Below are 19,713 nucleotides of genomic sequence, written 5' to 3' on the forward strand. Positions count from 1 at the left end.
ATGTTTTGTTTCCTTTACAATATTATAATATTGTAAAGGAAACAAAACATCAATCAAAAAATTGCTCTCTTTTTTATTCAGGCTACTTACATTTATTTTGGGCTACCAAAAACTGAAGAGTCCCTGCCCGAAGGGCTACCAGGGATTTTGAAATTTTGAGAGCCCTGAGATATATTTATTTTTTTAATTACTTTTGTTTCAGCAACATTAAATTTAAAAACTGTACTTTTGAGTTAAAATATATATTTATAAGTTTAATAAATGACAAATTAAAAAGGCATGAACATTTTTTTTGTATCGAAAAAATATCGAACCGAACCGTGAATTTTGTGTATCGTTGCACCCCTAGTAATGAGAGCTTGAAAGTTACAAGATATTAAAAAAAAGTAATTAGATTACACTTGTGTCATTACACCAACGTAGCTGTATATGAAACCTGGTTTGATTTTGACATTAGAGATGCAAACATGCATTATGTATTGGAAATGTCAGGGCTCCATAAAGATCTCTGCAGCAATCATCCTTGATATGATCTGGTAGGTTATATGTACTATGCATTATATATTAAGTTACATTATATTAAGGCATATTATGTTTTTAACTTTGCATAAGCGAGTGGCAGTCTTTTGGTTAGATAAACAAAGCACAAAGCCAACCCATTAAGTACCAAAAACTGCTTAGTGACCACTTAAAGTTGGCTCCAAAAGACATACAACCCTCAGAGAACAACTTAGGCCCATTTCAAAACTCCCTTTTATTGCAAAAGTGTTAAAAATAAAAGGTAACTGCACTTCAGTTCTCTGGAAGAATATAACTTTCTCTAAAAGTTTCAGTCTGGTTTCCATAGAGGTCCCTTGGCAGAGCCTGCTGTTCTCAAGCGATTTGTTGATGTTCAGGGATTCAGGAGAGTTCATTTGAAGTGATGTTGGATTTAAGCCCAGCCTTTGACAATACTGACCAACAAGTATTGATCAAGAGGTTGAAACAGCAGGTGAGCAAGTCTGGTCCAGCATTTGAACAGTTCACTTTAATGCTTATAGAAGTGTCTCCAATGCCACATCAACTTACAAATCATCACTCTGCCACTCTCACATGGTGTTCCACAGGGTTCTGTTCTTGGCCCCATTTTTATTCATTGTACAGTGGGATGCAAAAGTTTGGGCAACCTTGTTAATAGTCATTATTTTCCTGTATAAATCGTTGGTTGTTACAATAAAAAAAATGATAAATATATCATATGGGAGACACACAGTGATATTTGAGAAGTGAAATGAAGTTTATTGGATTTACAGAAAGTGTGCAATAATTGTTTAAACAAAATCAGGCAGCTGCATAAATTTGGGCACCACAAAAAAAGAAATGAAATCAATATTTAGTAGATCCGCCTTTTGCAGAAATTACAGCCTCTAAATGCTTCCTGTAGGTTCCAATGAGAGTCTGGATTGTGGTTGAAGGTATTTTGGACCATTCCTCTTTACAAAACATCTCTAGTTCATTCAGGTTTGATGGCTTCCGAGCATGGACAGCACTCTTTAACTCACACCACAGATTTCAATAATATTCAGGTCTGGGGACTGAGATGGCCGTTCCAGAACGTTGTACTTGTTCCTCTGCATGAATGCCTTAGTGGATTTTGAGCAGTGTTTCGGGTCGTTGTCTTGTTGAAAGATCCAGCCCCGGTGCAGCTTCAGTTTTGTCACTGATTCCTGGACATTAGTCTCCAGAATCTGCTGATACTGAGTGGAATCCATGTGTCCCTCAACTTTGACAAGATTCCCAGTCCCTGCACTGGCCACACAGCCCCACAGCATAGTGGAACCAGCACCATATTTTACTGTAGGTAGCAGGTGTTTTTCTTGGAATGCTGTGTTCTTTTTCCTCCATGCATAACGCCCCTTGTTATGCCCAAATAACTCAATTTTAGTTTCATCAGTCCACAGCACCTTATTCCAGAATGAAGCTGGCTTGTCCAAATGTGCTTTAGGAAACCTCAAGCGACTCTGTTTGTGCTGTGGGCGGAGAAAAGGCTTCCTCTGCATCACTCTCACATACAGCATCTCCTTGTGTAAAGTGCACCGAATGCTTGAACAATGCACAGTGACTCCATCTGCTGCAAGATGATGATGTTGTAGGTCTTTGGTGGTGGTCTGTGGGTTGACTCTGACTGTTCTCACCATTCGTCACTTCTGTCTATCTGAGATGTTTCTTGGTCTGCCACTTCGAGCCTTAACTTGAACCGAGCTTGTGGTTTTCAATTTTCTCAATATGTTCCTAACTGTGGAAACAGACAGCTTAAATCTCTGAGACAACTTTCTGTATCCTTCCCCTAAACCATGATGGTGAACAATCTTTGTCTTCAGGTCATTTGAGAGTTGTTTTGAGACCCCCATGTTGCTACTCTTCAGAGAAAATTAAAAGAGGAGGGAAACTTACAATTGACCCCCTTAAATACTCTCTCATTATTGGATTCACCTGTGTATGTAGGTCAGGGGTCACTGAGCTTACCAAGCCAATTTGAGTTCCAATAATTAGTTCTAAAGGTTTTGGAATCAATAAAATGACAACAGTGCCCAAATTTATGCACCTGCCTGGTTTTGTTTAAACAATTATTGCACACTTTCTGTAAATCCAATAAACTTCATTTCACTTCTCAAATATCACTGTGTGTGTGTCTCCTATATGATATATTCTTTCTTTGGCTCTCGGAGGAGGCGGACGCACTTTTTCTCCTCTCCCTTATCTTCCCTGCTAGTTCTTATGTCCTTGTCTAGTCTCGTGTCTTTTTTGTATTACTTTCCCTGGAACACTCTCTCACAGTCTGTGTCAATAACCTAAAAGAGAATTATGGATTTGATCAACTGGTCTCTGAATGCTATTGACACCCTTTGACGAGAAGTGCCCTGGAGGGACTTTCCCTGCCGGATACACGATGGACGAGTGGCAGAGGATCGTGTGCCTGGCGGGACTGTCGATCGAGGACGCTGAAGATATCTACCTATTCGGAACCATGATAACAGGGTTCTTGCTGATCGGAGCTGGCTTGGCCCTGGCTTATCGGAGAATTAAGAGAGCGGAACCAGCTGTTCAAACCCCCACAAGGCTGCCCCGCTGGGATTGGAACGACAGGTGCGACTTCTCAGAAAGGGCTCACTGAAGGCAGCATGGTTAAGAGCTTGGCGGCGCTTACGACTGCAGTGAATGCTCAGAACAAGACCTCTGAGCGTATGTATTTTGGATTACATCAGGAAAGAATCAACTCAGAACAACATCTCTGGGCGGAAGCTGGATTACATCTTGGATCAGTTGGCTGCGGTCGTGAGGTCTCAGAATCTGCTATGTGAGCAAAAGAGTGACAAGACCACAGAATCGATGGTAATAATAATAATAACGTCACGGAGAAACTCGCGGCTATCCAACAGGAGATTGAGAGACCAGTGTCGGAGTGTTAAAAACAGCTTGAAATTCTCATGAGTTGTTTGCAAAAGAAAAATCACCATCATAATGCGGCTACCCCTTCGGCGCCAGCTGTGGGCTCAAGGCTGGAGCCGAACAAAAACTCCCTGATAACGACTGTGTTGAGTCTGTTCCTTCCCATTCCCTGCAAGGCCACCTGGGTTGGCTGGAAGACTGTTTACTTAGCCTGGCGGGGTGAAGGACACTGTCTCAGCTGAACTATGGACGCGCACACACATACATATACTGATACTGATAAGCACTCACTGACGCATCACCCTCCCTATCCAACGCCACCTCCAACGCTTACCTCCCCTCTGATGTGGACATCGGGACAGCTGGAGGCGCAGTCGAAGATTGCAGCGGTCCCAGATCAGATGTACACACTGGAACACTTTCCCATGTTGCTGTCTGTGTTTATTGTGCTATGGTGTGCTGATACCTGTGCATTCCTGTATTATCCTTTTGTGTTGCACATTTCGATGTTTTTTTCCTCGCTACCTGGCCTGACCCGTTTCCCCAATGTGATGTTTGTATTGTATGTAAGGTCGGCAAGGTCTGTCATCTCGGTTGTGGGCAAAAGACCTGCAACTGACAAATAAAGGCTATCTCATCTCATTGCATTTAACTGACATTTTTTATTGTAACAACCAACGATTTATACAGGGAAATAATGACTATTAACAAGGTTGCCCAAACTTTTGCACCCCACTGTATTTACTTCCTTTATATCTGCATTTAAGATCATTTACCAACAATTTTTTAAAAACCTGGCATGTTGATGATATTCAGCTTTATATCACTTTTAAACCTCAGTGTTTTTCTAAAGTTTTAATTGTCGCCCCTGCTACCCTGTTATTTAAAATCTGGGTTCACTCTTCTGTTATGTTAACCAATCTATTAAAAAAAAACCTGGGAATTGTTTTGCGTGGGGAGTTGTCAGTGGTTCTGCATGTTTGTAAGCATCTCCTTAGATCTTGTTTTCATCAGTTAAGAGTACATTTCATCCTGTTATATCTAAGTCAGAGATTGAGATTTATATTTTATTTTATTTTTATTTTAAACTATTGCAATTCACCTCTTCACTTGCCTCAAACAATCCCTCCATGGATCATCTACAGCTTGTGCAGAATGCTGCTGAAAAGCTTAAGATCTGCTGATTCACTGATTACTTTTAAAAAACAGCTAAAAACACATCTTTTTAAAATTGCATTTTGTTAACTTTTGACTGCACTTTGTCTTTTTAATCTGTGTCTATACCTTGTAAAGCACTTTGTGATCTCTTATCTAGAAATGTGCTATATAAATAAAATTTTACTTCTTATCTGGTTATACAAAATTCTCATGTTACACCTCTGCTGATCTAAGACTAAAAACTAAAAGTGACAGATCCTTTGTAATCATGGCAGCCCATTCTTTGCCCCCCAGTTTATGATCTGTGAGCCCAGCGGATTCATTCAAAGCAGAGCCAAAGACTCATATTTTTATACTCGCATTCAGGTAGCGTTTCATTTTGTTTGTTTGTTTGTTTTATTTGATGTGAAGAATCTTGTGATTTAAATGTCCTATATGAATAAATTAACTTAGTCGTTTAATAAAGCACTTTTATCCCATTATTTGACAAAATGTGGGCTGCTGTGAGGTTCAGCCCACCAAGAAAGTGTGTGTCTTTGTTTTGATACACACACTCACTGCTATCAGCACACATCCACAGTTTACAAATGCAGAGAAGGGGCAGCTCCCTCAGTGTGGTTAACGTGTTTACATCGTGTTGGAGTTCATGGGCTCAATGGACACTGACAAGTGCAGCAAGTCTTTGCACATATGGCAAAATATGTCTGACAGCTGTCAATGACACAGACACTGCCATGAGTATGTCTGAATGTAGCCATCATGAGCATAACGGCAAAGTAACCTACAAAATAACAGAGTGCCCTCACTTTAGAAGTGTTGTTTTGGGAGTTTTTTTTAGTATTGTTGAAATTTCAAGGTGATAATCAGCAACAGCTACAAGGATCTTCTCGAAGCTGGCTTCAAAGCTTTGCCTGGCCTGTTCTGATACTCGAGTCTGATTCTGCAGTAAATGAGAAAATGAGTTGCTTTTATTAACTGTTATCCACCTGCTATCTGAGTATAACACTACACTGTACTGCACTGCACAACATTAAATCTAGTAGCAGAAATCAATGTGACATTTTTTTCCAATTGTGCAAAGTGTTAGTTATTTGCTCTCAATGTTGACTGAAAGCACTGAGGGTTTGGAAAGGTCTCGCTCTCCTGTAGCCCGTCTTTCTTTCTTTCTTCTTTGATTTCTCTGCAGTCTTTCCCTCTTATTCCCATAACCTTTATGAATTCTTCTAGTCAATGTTTTTAATTTTTCATGTATATTGTGATCGTGCATTATTTTCCTTGTGTTTTCAAAGAGAATTATAAAAGCAGAAAAGCAGGAGGGGGATTATCTCATTTTGATCAAAACACAAAGGAGTGTTGGGTGACTTTGGAGAGAGAAAGAAAATCATTAGATTGTGGGTGAGTGTGTACGTAAGCACACATATGTTTGCCGCTGACCCATCCATAAGGCTTATTGCATTAGGGTTATCAGAAATATCAGTCTCCATTATGCTTACAACTGGGAAAGCAGACAGCTAAGAGATGGTCCTCCTACGCGAGTGGATTCGACTGTGTCAGCAGAAATCACCTTGGGGCTAGAGTTCCTGGCAAATAGTGCCAACTGCCTGTTTTTACACCACAGGGCCATTAGCATCAGCATCTAAGCCTCGACATGAGGAGAAATTGAGCCGTTCTTATTGGTCAGAAATCAATCCTCATAACTATATTATGAAAATCATGAGGCACTGCAGGAGATAAATCATGTAATAAAAAATCCCATTAAATCATTTTAAAAATGGCTGGTGAAAGTCAGGCTATATAATGACTTAAAATCAACCAAAGTAATTGTTTTAATGCCTTTTAATGTCTTTTGGAATTGTCCATGACGGCAATACGGGGGCCAAATTAAACAATTACACAAACACACTGATCCACTTCACCACAGAAATTCAATATTTTTAACATGCTAATTATTTGTTTGTCAAGAAAGACCTCTTTTAGGTAACCAGCTACCTGTTACTCTACTTTGCAACAATGTTGTTTTGCTAGGATTGGTTTAACTCAATCAGCAGTTCAATTTGTGTGTCTGTAAAGACAAATTACAATTTTTTAAAAGCATGAAGAAAGCACATAGTGCTTTCCTACAGCCGGGTACCTCACTTGTTTTCTTTAAAACAGCCTCAAGCACATCTTCAAGGCTCCATCCCAAGTGATTACTGACACGCTTATGTTGTTCAGAGAATCGCTCTGAACACATTACCGTGAGTCAGTGGAGTTTAGTCGGAACATTGTTGGTATTTCTGAGCTGACCTTTCTGATACTGAAATAAAACTCAGCCAAAAGAGCAAGTACTACAATGAGGTCAGCCGCAGGTCATAAATAATGGGACAACAGCTCCTAAAAACTGAGTGCACTGAAAAGAGGCGAGATTTCAACCCAGATCTTCATCGGGTAAACAGTCACCAGTAATCAGGCAGCAACTTTTTTTCCATCACTTAAATGGTATTTTTCTATTGTGGATTTAATAGGAATATATATAATCAGATACTTTTCATTATTTTTTTTATCTTGTTATTCTGTTATCAACCTCAACCAGCCACAAACCGAAATCAGCTGATTTCCAGCATTTTCAGTCTTGACCCGTAAACAGCCAATCATCCTCACGTGTGTCCGATTACAGGCCGGTCCATTTCACGCACAACACGCACCCAGCACCGCAGGCACACAGCTGCACACTCGCAGTCACACGCTAACATGTCATTAGTGTGGAAGCTCCTTACTGAGAGTGAAGACACAAAGTTGTCCAAAGTAAACATAAAACGCTCATAACAATAAACTTAATGAGACACTTCAGTCACCTTCACCCAGATGAATACAGACATATTAAAGAAGCTAACAAAGGCAAAGCGGATCAATCTAAAGCAACCCAAAGCTCAGAACCAGCTACAAGTCATCAGCCTCGGTATGAACAAAGCACAAAAGTAGCTACAAGGAAAAAACAAAAAACAGCCCTGCTATCTAGTGCATTTATACACATAGTGGAAAATGATGGAAGCAGTCAGTGCATCTTCCATTGTTAAATTTCAGGAACAAAATTTGTATGAGTGAGTGTGAGAGAGCGAGAAGTGACCAATATACTCACAGCTGGCACTGGTCTCCTTTGATCCCCTTGGTAGTGCAGAAACACTTGCCGGTTAACACCTGACACACACTTGCATGACCATTACACTTGCAGGCTGTAACAGGCAAAACCAGATGGAAAAGAAGGTTGGGAAGACAGAGAGTAGCAAAGCCAAAAAAGAAAAGGAAAAGGAAAAAAGACAGGTACAAGAACAGAAATGATCAATATCAAACCTGAACAAAAAAGAAAAAAAAACTTGATACAGTAAACACATGGCTGGTTTGGATTTGTACACTTGTATGTGATCAGTTATACATTTGAAACCTGTGCAGGTAAGACTGCACAGAGGGGGGAATTGATATTGATCTGGGTAAGATGGTAAACAAATGTATTTCCCAAAAGACTGGCTGAACTTCAAAGACATGAAGGAGAACCACCACCTCCAAACAAAGGCTAAGATACCCGCTAGGCATGTACGTGTGTGTCTGTGTGTGTGTAGAGAATACAGAAAGTGCTGCAATAGATGTGTGACAGATGAGTGAATTGGCTTCTAAAGTGCTTCTACTGTGACAGCCTTTCAGGTTTGCTTTTGCAGGACAAAAAAAAAAAGAAGGAAAAAAAAAAAAAAACACTGACCAATTCTTTTCAGTTCAGTAATCATTAAAACACTGAAAAGGTGCATTACTGAAGGACCAGTGGATCCTCCTCCCTCCTTTCCAAGTAGTGCACCCTTTCCAGCATGGCATGAATATTTTAGGAGACTGGAAAGCTTTTAACTGAGTATACTGACACTTCCTCCAACACTTCTTGTTATTGACAGCTGGCGATACGGGGATTTAATTTTACTATGTGAAAGCCACATTAGATGTGGTTCTCCTCACTGTGAATTTATTCACATGTTCCTATCACAAATTATGATTTTTTTTTTTGTCCTCAGGCTCCAGGAGAATGAGGAGAATAGTGACAGGTATTCACTGGTGCAGTTTCACTTTACAACTCACAGCTTTAGCCTGAGCAGCAACATATGGTATCTGACACTGTAAAGCTCCCACAAAATTTCTGTCTCCCATGTCTGGCGAGTCACACAAAACCCCACATGTAACTTCTCAGGAATGCTATTCATGTCTCATAACCATTGAGTGCAGCTAAATCTCCTCTCAACAAGGAGCCTGTACTCCCAGCCTTCAGCCAGTCTGTGATCCATTCATTAAGAAACACAAGCCAAGACAGTTATCAGATACTAGTGTGATCATTGTGTATCTGATTTAATACTCATTCCTGTACTGCGTTCACATCGACTCTCCACAATAAATTCAGCAGACATTATGTGTTTTGGCTTAGAAAACAGGAATTCAGCATAATTTATGGGTTGCAGTCACTTAAGAAAAATTTATTCGCCATTGGGCAGGAGACTGGGATAATAAATCTCCCTCATGAGCTAATCAAAAACTCAATCAAAAGAGGTTTTCTATCAAGAAAGAGCACCACACCCAGAAAACTGGTAAAGCAGTTAGGCTACTGAGCTGCATGTGTTGAAGTTTGTATTAAGTTGAGCTTAAAGCATCAATTTTCCCCCTTCCTAGCTGTGTGTGTGTGTCAGGCTGTGTGCATGTTCACAGTGTAAATTTAAAGTATTTGGATCCCATGGGTGGAAAGTGCCTGTTTAGGAAACCAACATATTGCATGTCATTAATCAAACATGAGTGGGCAAATTATCACTATCAACACTCAATAGTGCCCTCTGTTGGTTATCAACTTGCATTACACCATATTCACCACATATTACATCAATTAGAATTCAAAAAGCAGGCCACATCCTTCTAAAAAGCTTAATTATCACTTACACAAAGCAGGTTGAGTCAAATTAAAGCAACCTAGAGAAGGCACTCTGTGTTGTATCATTTAAACTTCATAATGCTGATCTCCTGCATTGCAATGAAATCTATAACGATGATGAGAACATGCTTGGGAGGGTTAAAGTACATCACTCGACTGCTTCAACAAAAACAAGTGGAGCCATTAAGTCGTATGCATGCAGAATAACCAATGTCTGTTGTGATGCGGCACTCACCCTGGCATTTGCCGCCATTGGTCGGGTCGCCATGGTAACCAGGCATGCAGGTCTCGCAGTTAGGACCGGTGGTGAGGTTACGGCATTGCTCACAAACGCTGCCGTTAACGCACGTGCTGTGGCCGTTACACTGGCATGCTGCAAAAAAAGACAGAAGAGTTCATTCTGCTGCTTTGTCACAGCAAGAAAAATGAAAAATTATAGGAAATTTATTAACTTGACAACCCAAGCAGATATTCTTGGATTCATAAGCTGCCTTTGTCATATGTGAGTTGTTATAGCATCCTAGAAATCCAAAAGCTTTTTGTTGTTTGACTTGTTATTTTATCCAGACCTGCCTTTTAAAATATTTGTAATATTTGTAATAGTTTAATCCTTTAATCAACCTGAAGTTAATCTATTCAACAATTTGCAGATTAACCTTGTTGTTACTGATTTTTCAGACAAAGCGTGTGGACACAGTGAGCATGTAAGAAACTATGCATCAGTATGACCCCCGATATTTTAGGATGGATAACGTCCACTCCTTAAACTACCTGTATCTGACGGTAAATAGAAGTGCTCGCGCTATCGAGCAGTTGTTGAAGTAATTTGCTAAAAATTATTATGCTTGGAACAAAAGTAGCAGCCATGAAAGAAGCAATGCTACCTTAATGGCAATAGGCCTAGGCTGCCAGGAGGCGTTTTCTGTTTAAAACAAGTGCTGTCTTATCGGGGGGGGGTCATCTGATTGTTGGGGGTTTTCTCTCTAATATTAAAGGGTCTTTACCCTAATATATAAAGCACACCAAGACGCTAATTGTTGTGATGTGATGCTATATAAATGAAACTGAACTGACTTGCTAAATAGCATGTAACTGGAAAGATGAATACTTTATGTGCATTTTTAGCCAAGCAGAACAGTTTCAAGGTGGGTATCCATTAGTGTCACCAGTTCAGTTTATGGCAAATGTAAAATACGGCCACAATCTCCCCTTCTGTCCCTGAGATGTGGTGTTCAATAATGCCCAAATCCTACTTGACATTTGTGTGAATCATATGAATTTTTGAGGTCACCCCAACCTTGACGACGGATCACTAAAATCGAATCAGTTCATCTTTGAGTCCAAATACAGGTCTGTTCTAAATTTGAAGAAAGTCCCTCAAGGCATTAACGAGAGCGTTTGGGAAGGATGGACAGACAATTCAAAACTCTAATGGGTCCACGATGGCAGCAACCGCGGCCGGAGGCACCATGCTATAAAAAGTGAACAACTGAGAAAAAGACATAATGATGGTGGAGTTCAAGCCTAGAGGCGTAAAACTCTAATTGGGCAAAATATTACAAGTCTTTTAATTCATTCTAGACTTACCAAAACTCACACAAATATCTGATTTCTTGAGGTTTTTTTAAGTAACCTGCGAGCTGCTGAGCGCTGCTCACATTCTCAGTTTACAACTTACAGTGGCTACATTATCATCTTACATAACATAGCAGTATGGACAGGGGCTTCATGAAAGCATGAAACGTCACACCGGCATAAGGTTGCATGGAATCAGCAGGGACGGATTAGTTGCATAGGGAGGCTGTAACAGGAATCCATGGTAGCGTTTTTTTTTTTTTTTGTTGTTGTTTTTTTTTCCCCCTAAGCTTAAGTAGTGACCTCCAATAGGTAATAATCTCTCACTTGACATGACAGATGGTTTGTAATTTCAGTTAGCTTGACAGGAAATTTAGCACTCACCGGGGCACTGAATGAAGGCCCACTCGTAGCCTTTGTCTTTGGGGCAGATGCCTGGCTCCAGGCTCATGTCGTGCGACGGGCCCTGGTGGCCCTGCTTCGCCAGTCTTTTCATGGGACCCCGGAACGAACCTTCCATGCACAGGCCCTTTCCTGTGCTGGTGGGATCTCCGCACCAGCCGCACTCAGGTTGCTCCAAGCACTGAGAACACGTCCGCAGGCCTGAACAGTTCTGGGCTGCAGGAGAGGAAAAATGCAGGTAATTGTATGTTTTAACCCACCACCACTGCCATCATTTTTCCATTCCATTTTACTAGAGTCATCACAACACAATGATAAAACAACAAAAACAAAACATCAGCCACAGCACCGAAGGCTTAATGCTGGAGCAGACTAAATTCTGAACAATGTTGCTTTTATATGCATATTGTTGAATTCTATCCTTTGTACTAGTCACCCTAATTTATTTCTGAGCATTTGTAGGCAATGGACAGGTTATCTAGTGAGGTGGCAGGACAACAGATCTAAACACAGATAAAAGGATACGAAACAACTTGCTGAGCGTTTAATACCTGACGCAGTCTGAGAACGCTTGTATAATGAGAGCAAATGCGTCAGATAACCAAGGCCCCTGAAAAGTTTGATTTGAGAAAAAGTCCCACAAAAGGATTAAGTGTGATGTGTGAAGTAGCTCCGCACAAAAAGCTTAGAAACCCAAGGGAGCGATGCCGTTTTTGTCAGTTGAGAGATGAACTTTCAGGCCTCTAAACTGTTTGAGCGCCACTACTCGCCTGCCAGACAGACACTTTAGCGGAGAAAATGCCACTACTATTTTAAGGAGACAAACACTGAGTGCTTTTACCTCAGTTTATGTCAAACAAATCTCTAGCTATTCCACTAATGGATGTGAAACCATGACAACACAAGAGCAATAAGCACAAAGTAAGGCCATTTAAGATTGTTTTGACGACAAGACGTAAGTGGCGAATTTCTCAGGAACACGTCCTTCTGAGAAAAGAAAGCAGCAGCTGGATGGGGACTTTTGTCTTGCCACACAACAAGAAGCATGTTGAAGCACAAAATCTGCCACGAAAACATGAATCACGTCTCTCACTTGGATTCTGACAGATAAATCAATATCTAAGAACTAAATCTGATGCCTAGATATGCTCTGTTAAGTGGATGTTGATTATGACTCTGTCTGCACCCGAGAAACAAGATTCTCTTCATCCTGCATCACCAGTTTTCATCATCACAGCATATACAGCCTGACTCAGGTTTCCTCAAAAACCCTGAATTAATAGAGAAACATAAGGAGCTTGTGCCACGCCTCACTTCCTTTATATTTTGCTGGATACATTGAAAATTGACGAAGTTTACTGAAACATCTGCAGTGTTGTGATGTATCTGGGATAAAAAGTGTCTTAATCTTGTCGTCTGTGATTTGATGGACCTGTAACGCTCGCCTGAGGACAGATATTCAAACACTTTAGATGCGTCCCTTAGGATTCAGAGTACTTTCTGCAAGCAGTACGATGTGTATACGTCTCCAAGTGCTGGCAACTGTGTCTTGGTGATCTTTTTGTTCAGCTTTTATGACGTTCCGCAGTCCCTTTCTTGTCCGCTTCATAGCTGTTACCTTACCGTGTCAGCATGCTGCAAAGGAGGACACTTTTAATAGTGTGCCAGCAGAAAGACACCAGAAGGTTTTGAGACAGGTTTATGTTTCTCATAGTTTTCAGGAATTACAGTCTATCTTGGGCTTTTTTCTTTTAACAAGGCTGTGTGTATTCTGTACATCCTCTCAATTACGTTCAATGGTATCTGGGCATTCTGATCCAGCCCTGTGTCCATCCCTGATCCCTGCGTGCATCCATCCATCCATTCAGTTAATTTAGGGTCGCAGGGGAACCTATCCCAGCTGCCATGGGACAAGAAGTGGAGTACACCCCAGACAGGTTCCCCAGTATGTCACATAGTCAACATTCTGATTTTTCCTGAAGTCAGTTATTAGTTCTTTGGTGTTTGTGGTGTTAGAAGCCAGATTGTTTCAGTACACCAATCTGTCAGCCTCTAAACCTCCTCTCTGTGGCCAGACTCATCCCCACCAGTGAGCAGTCCTATTTCCACCGTCTCATCTACAAACCTAACAATGACATTTATGCAGTCTTATACATACAGACAGTACAGGAAAAGGCTAAAAACACAGCCTTGTCGGGCTCCTGTGCTAAGGAGAGGATTGAGGAGCAGTGGGGGCCCATCCTGACCAACTGTGGTATTAAATGTTCGCTGTGGTTTCAGGCGGTGCATGTGGTGTAGAAGGTGATGGGAATGGCATCATCTGTTGATGCTGGTTCTGTCTGTGTACTGACATGGGCCCAGAGTAGGTGGAATAGTGACTTTGATGTATTTGAGGGCCAGGCTCTCCAGGCACCTCATGGTTATTGGTGTTAGAGCCACTGGCCTGTAGTCACTGAGCTGAACCTCTCACTCCAACTCCGTTTCTCAGGATCAGATCAAATGTGTGTCTCTAACCTTGCTGCACAAGGAGTTTCGAAGTGATCCAATCAGAAGTAAACTTGTCCCGCCTTTCTACGCAACTTAATTAGTTTTAATTAGATCTCATCTGTCCAGAACACTTTTATCTTGTTTTTATTTGGTGACGAAAGTGTCAACACATTTTATCACAGGTTTGGTCCTGGTGCGTTAGTATTTATCATCTTGTTTTCATCAGAGAAAAAAAATGGTTGTTGACAAGAACTACGATGAATATTATTGGTCAACAAAATTAAAACAGTCACGGGGGCCAGATAGTTTCATATATTCATATTAAAAAGTGCGCATTTAACATCCACAGCCAATGTGGAAGAGGTAATTCGTGTGGCAGGAAGCATGCTCACGACAGTCCTTGTGCCATTTTTATGACGCGATTAAACTGCTCTCAGGATGAGGCACTGCTGCTGGTCAAGACAGTGGTGATGTTTTGCTTTGAAAGAAATAAGTGAAAATGCAGCAAATGTCCAGAAAGCCTGGAGAACTATTAGTTAAGACCACTTAGAACCCAAATATGAAGAAAAGAGGGGTGGGCTCCAGACTTTTTGCACAGACTTTTATTCAGTCACAAACTCCAGTTAAGTGTGACGTTCGAGGCCAAATTCAAGATGTTAAAATTTTTATAAGATCCATTTATCCACATTTCTCTTCAGAGTTGTGAGTATTTATGCTGGCTGGCTGTTTCGCAGCTTTCAAACTGTTCTTCTTTGATTTCACAGACTACTGATCATCGTGATAACCCTACTGCTTCAGTATCCGATCTGCTTTTGATCTGAAAGCAGTGTTAGGAAGGAAATTACACAGCTCTGTGTCAATCACAAGTATCCCTCCAATTGTGCAGACTTCAAATGCTGCTTTACAGCTTGTGCCACAGCCAAGTGCTTCTTAAACCAAATGGAGTAAAAACCAAGGCATCTTATAAAAGGATAAGATGAGCTATTTAGCTATTTAAATGTAAATAACATATTGTGTAAAGCTCTCAAATGAGTTATTAATTAACTCTAACCCAGATGAGAGGCAGGGTACAAAGTGGACAGCCCACTAGTGAGGATACTAGAATGTGGAATTCACAGAAAAACTGCAGCGTGACTGCATCTGCACCAGCATGTACACTTTATCACATCTGCTAGAGGATCAAACCTTCAACCCTGTAATTACAGAGCAACCTTCCATTCTGACCCATGGCTGCCACTCTCACCAACATAGGCCACAGAAAGCAGCATCTGAAGAGTAGGAATATTTGACAATTCCACTTCTGCTTGAAAAAAAAAAAAAATGACAGAGCAGCTGCTAAACTACAGTACTTAACTAAAAGATTCAATTCATTGTGAAAGAATGGAAGCTGTTAGCTTGAGTGAGCGGAAAAGCCTGATCCAATATAAAAAAAAAGACTGAATTAAAGACCACAGAAAACTCTGTGAGCCTTGCCTGTTTAGAATTTTGCCTGAAATGAACTCACAGCTTGAAGGACTTTCTTCTGGTCTGTCATAATGAAGCGGACAGACCGCGAACTCATAGCACAGATGACCCCAGGTTTTGTTAGGTTGTTTGATCAGGGAAGATGAAGTGTGGACAAATGAGATCTTTAAATAATCAATTTAAAAGGACATACATTTAGAGTGCATCCCCTCAGCAAAGTAAGAAGCTGCTTAGGTCATACAGAGAGCAAAATCTCAAAGCAGCCCAGCAAGCAAAAGATACCACATACCTGGGATCCTTTCACCTGTACTTACAAACATTTCACTTGCCTATTCAAAATCTAAAAACCTACGACTAGCACATCCTGGGTGTTTTTTGTTTTTTATAGTTGATATTCCAAGTTTTGGACTACTGGGATGACTGAACAGGAACGGTGATGCATTTCAGCATTTATAAAATACGTTTGGTCTCAACCATAACTGTCCTGCAGGACGTCCAGAATTTTCATGGCAATCACAGAGCAGAGAATTACGAGGAGCTTGTGGATAAGATGCTGAAAATGAATCACCGAATGAGCGCATGAATGTCACTGAAGATGCTTTTTTTTTTTTTTTTTTTTTCTTATTAACATTCTCATCTTGACTTTGTTTCCACCAAACCTGTGTGATGTCACCAATGGGCACCAGGAAGGATTTCATCGAGATATGAAAGTGATAGAAAACCAATATCAGGGAAAATTTAATCCGACCATGACGGGCAACTACTGTTGGTACTTGCAAAGAGATACGGATGAGCCATTTGAGCACAAAAGCAAATGACTTGGGCATTTTTGAGAACAATGACCTCATTTTACTTTGAGCTAAATTGACACATCTCTGGTATTATCTTCTAGGCTGTTTTTACAGTAAAATAAATCAATAAATAAATAAATAGTTTGCTCAAAAATAGTCAAAATTAGAGACATTGTGTTGATATAAATTGATTAAGAAAAAATGAAAGTTACACTTTCATTTTCACATGCTACTGGCAGATGGACTGCTGTGTCTCCCAGCACAGATCCAAGAACACAGAGAAGATTCTAGGAGATGGGCAGTTGCTCTGAAGGAACTAGACAGGGCCATAGAAGGTCCATAACCCATGCACGGGGCTGGCATTGGTTCCTTTGTGCAAAGAGGAACAGGATGAGCACTTCTAGACAGTCTACTCTGGCGGGCTTCTTGTGTGAGGGTGGATTGAGGTCCTGATGTCCTCTAGTGGGCCATCTGCTCACTGCCTGGCACCATGTAGGCTGAATGGCATTTGCCGTAGAATACGAGAGTTGGCAGGTCCACCACTTCTACCCTGTGTTTTTCACAGCTGAGAGCAAGTTCACCCTAAGCACATGTGAAAGATGTAAAAGGGTCTAGAGATAAAGTAGAAACATTTTGCTGCCTGTGACATTGTTTAGGGTGACTGGTCTGATGGTGGGTCAGTGACGTCTGGGTAGGCATATCCACGAAGGGACGCACAAACCTCTACAGGCTAGACAACAGCACCCGGACTACCATTAGGTATTGGGATGAAGTCATTGTCACTGTCAGACCCTACGATGGTGCAGCGGGTCCCGGGTTCCCCCTGGTGCACGATCCCCGACACTGTCAGGTATGCATCCAAGCATGTAGGGGGGCATACAAACTAAGAGAACCATTTTGAATTGCTGCAACAAAATTTCAGCTAAATGGACGGCCCTGCCACATCACTGTTTTACTTTGACTTTTGCGGTATCTTTGAATTTAGCCCCTGTGTAGGTCGACCATTTTCATTTAAAAGGAAAAGATGAGGCATCTTTTCATTGCTAACACATTATCCAGTACATATCAGTACAGACATCAATCATGATCATTTTGCCCCTACTGAGATATGTGTTTTCAAAGTGTTCCTTTAATTCTTTGTCCATTATATTGATGTTCAAAAGAGTCAAAATGACAGTGATGTGTATGTCAAAAACCTGATGTGCAAACTCGATGTGCAAGTCAAATTGCACATTTGAAGTCAGTGTAAAAAACTAGGAAAAGAGCTGTTTTTTTAGACCAAGGTTTGTAGTTTTGCATGTATTTATGGAGCATACTCAGCCTAGAGCACATATCCATGCACTCCAAATAAGCAAGGAAGAAGTAAAGCAGGTGAGAAAAGCCTTAAACAGTGATTGAAACCCTGGGAGTGAATACGGACGAGCAAAGTCAGACAGAGCAAAGCAAAAGAGGAGAAAATACGGAGACAATTTATAGGACAACCTTCTCTGTCCTTCATGCCAACAGGGACTAATTCCTCAAGACAAATATCCACAGCGAACAGAAACATCTCTGCATCACCCAACACTAGCACACTCAAATGAATTTGAGACAGCACTCCTGGGCTCCCTAAATTTATTACTCGCTAAACTGATCAGAGATGTTTTTACAATCCAACACAACTGTGGGCAAAAGGCATACATCACGTAGCACAACAGCAACGACCTCAGCGGTTACACCGACTTTCATGTGAAGGATCTTTCCAATCAACTTACTACTGTGCAGTTTCACCTTGGTACGTGTCTAGTACTTAGTATGATCACATTTCAATACAACCATCAGGAAAATAACAGCTGAATCATGTTTGTCAGTCATGTCATGATAGGATGAAAGTCCCTTTCTTTTTGCTGTGTTGTACAAAGAGAAAATGGATGATTAAAGGTATTCATATTTGTTATCATAAGAGGACCTGCAGCTGCAGGCTGTGTACAAAGAACTAACCTGTACAGAGCAAAACTTTAAGCCTTTTCATCTGCACATATTTTCAGTTTAGTTTTAAAAACTCAATATGCCAACTTGCATCCAATTAGCACGTCTCTGAGAGCATTTTAAGCAAAAACTGTCTTTGTCAGACCTTGCCAGATCATTAAATTTGAATGACATTTCTACGACTAAATAGGAAATCACAAAGAGTAGTGACGCTGTTTAATAAAGAGGACTTCTTTTTTCTTAAATCACTTCTTGTTAATTGCTTTGTGACCCTTTGTGTTTATTTTGTGACAGCTCAGACGGTCACAAGAAGCACTACTGTAAATAAATGACAGACATATACCCTCGATAGTACTGTGCAAATGTCTTGACCCACTTTTCAGTTCTTATATTTTAATAGGAAAATGGGCAACAGGTGCAGTGATATATCGAAACATCTGTTAACAAACAATGGGAATGCAGCAAGTCAAAAACAGAGTTCCTGTAATATATAATGGGTTTGAAATGGAAGATTTCTTCTTTAACACAGCCTGAACTTTGGTTTCGATGGTATTGGATGGTGGATTAAAACCTAAAAGTACAGCAAAATATAAATAAATAAATGTGGATTAACGGCACAAGCAGGAACTGCAGTTTTCCAGCTCAGCTGTATTGGCGTAGTACTTAAGGATAGTATATCACTCAGTGAAGTTGACTGAGTTTTTTTCAGATGTTCATTTATTCCATTCTAACGTTTAACATTTAATTATCAGAATGAAACGCTCGTTTTTGCCATTTCAAATTTCAATGACTTTCAATGTAAAAACATCCACTTTTACAGTAGTGCATGTCTGGGCGTTTTAATTATGCACACTTCCTATTCACAGAGTTATTTGCAATCACTGTTCTTGATGTGAGACTGTCTTTAAACTACTTAAAACCAGCTAATGATAAAGAGCCCATCTACAGCTCGGTCAACAGGGAAATCTAACAGTTGGCGTGTGATTATATGCAAAAGTAATTGGCCATTACAAACCAAAAACAGCTTCCAAATCCAATCACAGAAAACTAATACGATTTTCCCTCCGCCACAGACACCCGCCACTTTAAGCCTGTTTCCTCCTTTAACCTTTTTTCTCTCCGAGATGAATATTGACTGCTTACAGAAGCCAATCTGGGAAAGCTTATTGTCTGCCACCTTAATGCCGGACTGCAGACTTCAAAGAAGACTCATCTAGATTAAGTTCAGTCACTCACCCACGCAATCTCCAGTCTGCCACTCCAGGCACTGGCCATAGGGAAAAGAGATGACGTATGCAGTGGAGTCGACGCAGCGCTGCACGCTGCCGCACCACATACACTCCATGGCCTGGCTGGTGCAGTTGGCACAGTTGGTGTGCAGCGAGCAAGGTTTCTTGCAGGATGGACGGGTGCTCTGGTTGGGATTGCCTGGACAAAGAAACAACAAAACAAAAGACATGAAAAAAACTTTTCAAGCAGATGCAATATTTAGGAAGTGTACTTGTG

The 19,713-nt window shown here is 40.7% G+C and overlaps 1 protein-coding gene across 2 annotated transcripts in view; it reads right to left on the reverse strand.

The window, feature by feature from the left end:
* atrnl1b (attractin-like 1b) overlaps positions 1–19,713 on the reverse strand; it is a 77,686-nt gene that overhangs the window by 42,164 nt on the left and 15,809 nt on the right. The window contains exons 17-20 of one of the 2 annotated variants that reach the window (XM_040039350.1): positions 19,444–19,635; positions 11,480–11,713; positions 9,756–9,893; positions 7,706–7,799 (exon numbers count right to left, since the gene is read on the reverse strand). In XM_040039350.1, coding sequence (XP_039895284.1) covers positions 7,706–7,799; positions 9,756–9,893; positions 11,480–11,713; positions 19,444–19,635 — 658 coding nt within the window. Of the gene's footprint in view, positions 1–7,705; positions 7,800–9,755; positions 9,894–11,479; positions 11,714–11,925; positions 18,779–19,443; positions 19,636–19,713 lie in introns of those variants that run through there. The other variant, XM_040039351.1, reaches the window with a different exon arrangement.

This window comes from Simochromis diagramma, unplaced genomic scaffold, assembly GCF_900408965.1.
Source record: "Simochromis diagramma unplaced genomic scaffold, fSimDia1.1 OVJJ01000402.1, whole genome shotgun sequence".
Classification (NCBI taxonomy): domain Eukaryota; kingdom Metazoa; phylum Chordata; class Actinopteri; order Cichliformes; family Cichlidae; genus Simochromis; species Simochromis diagramma.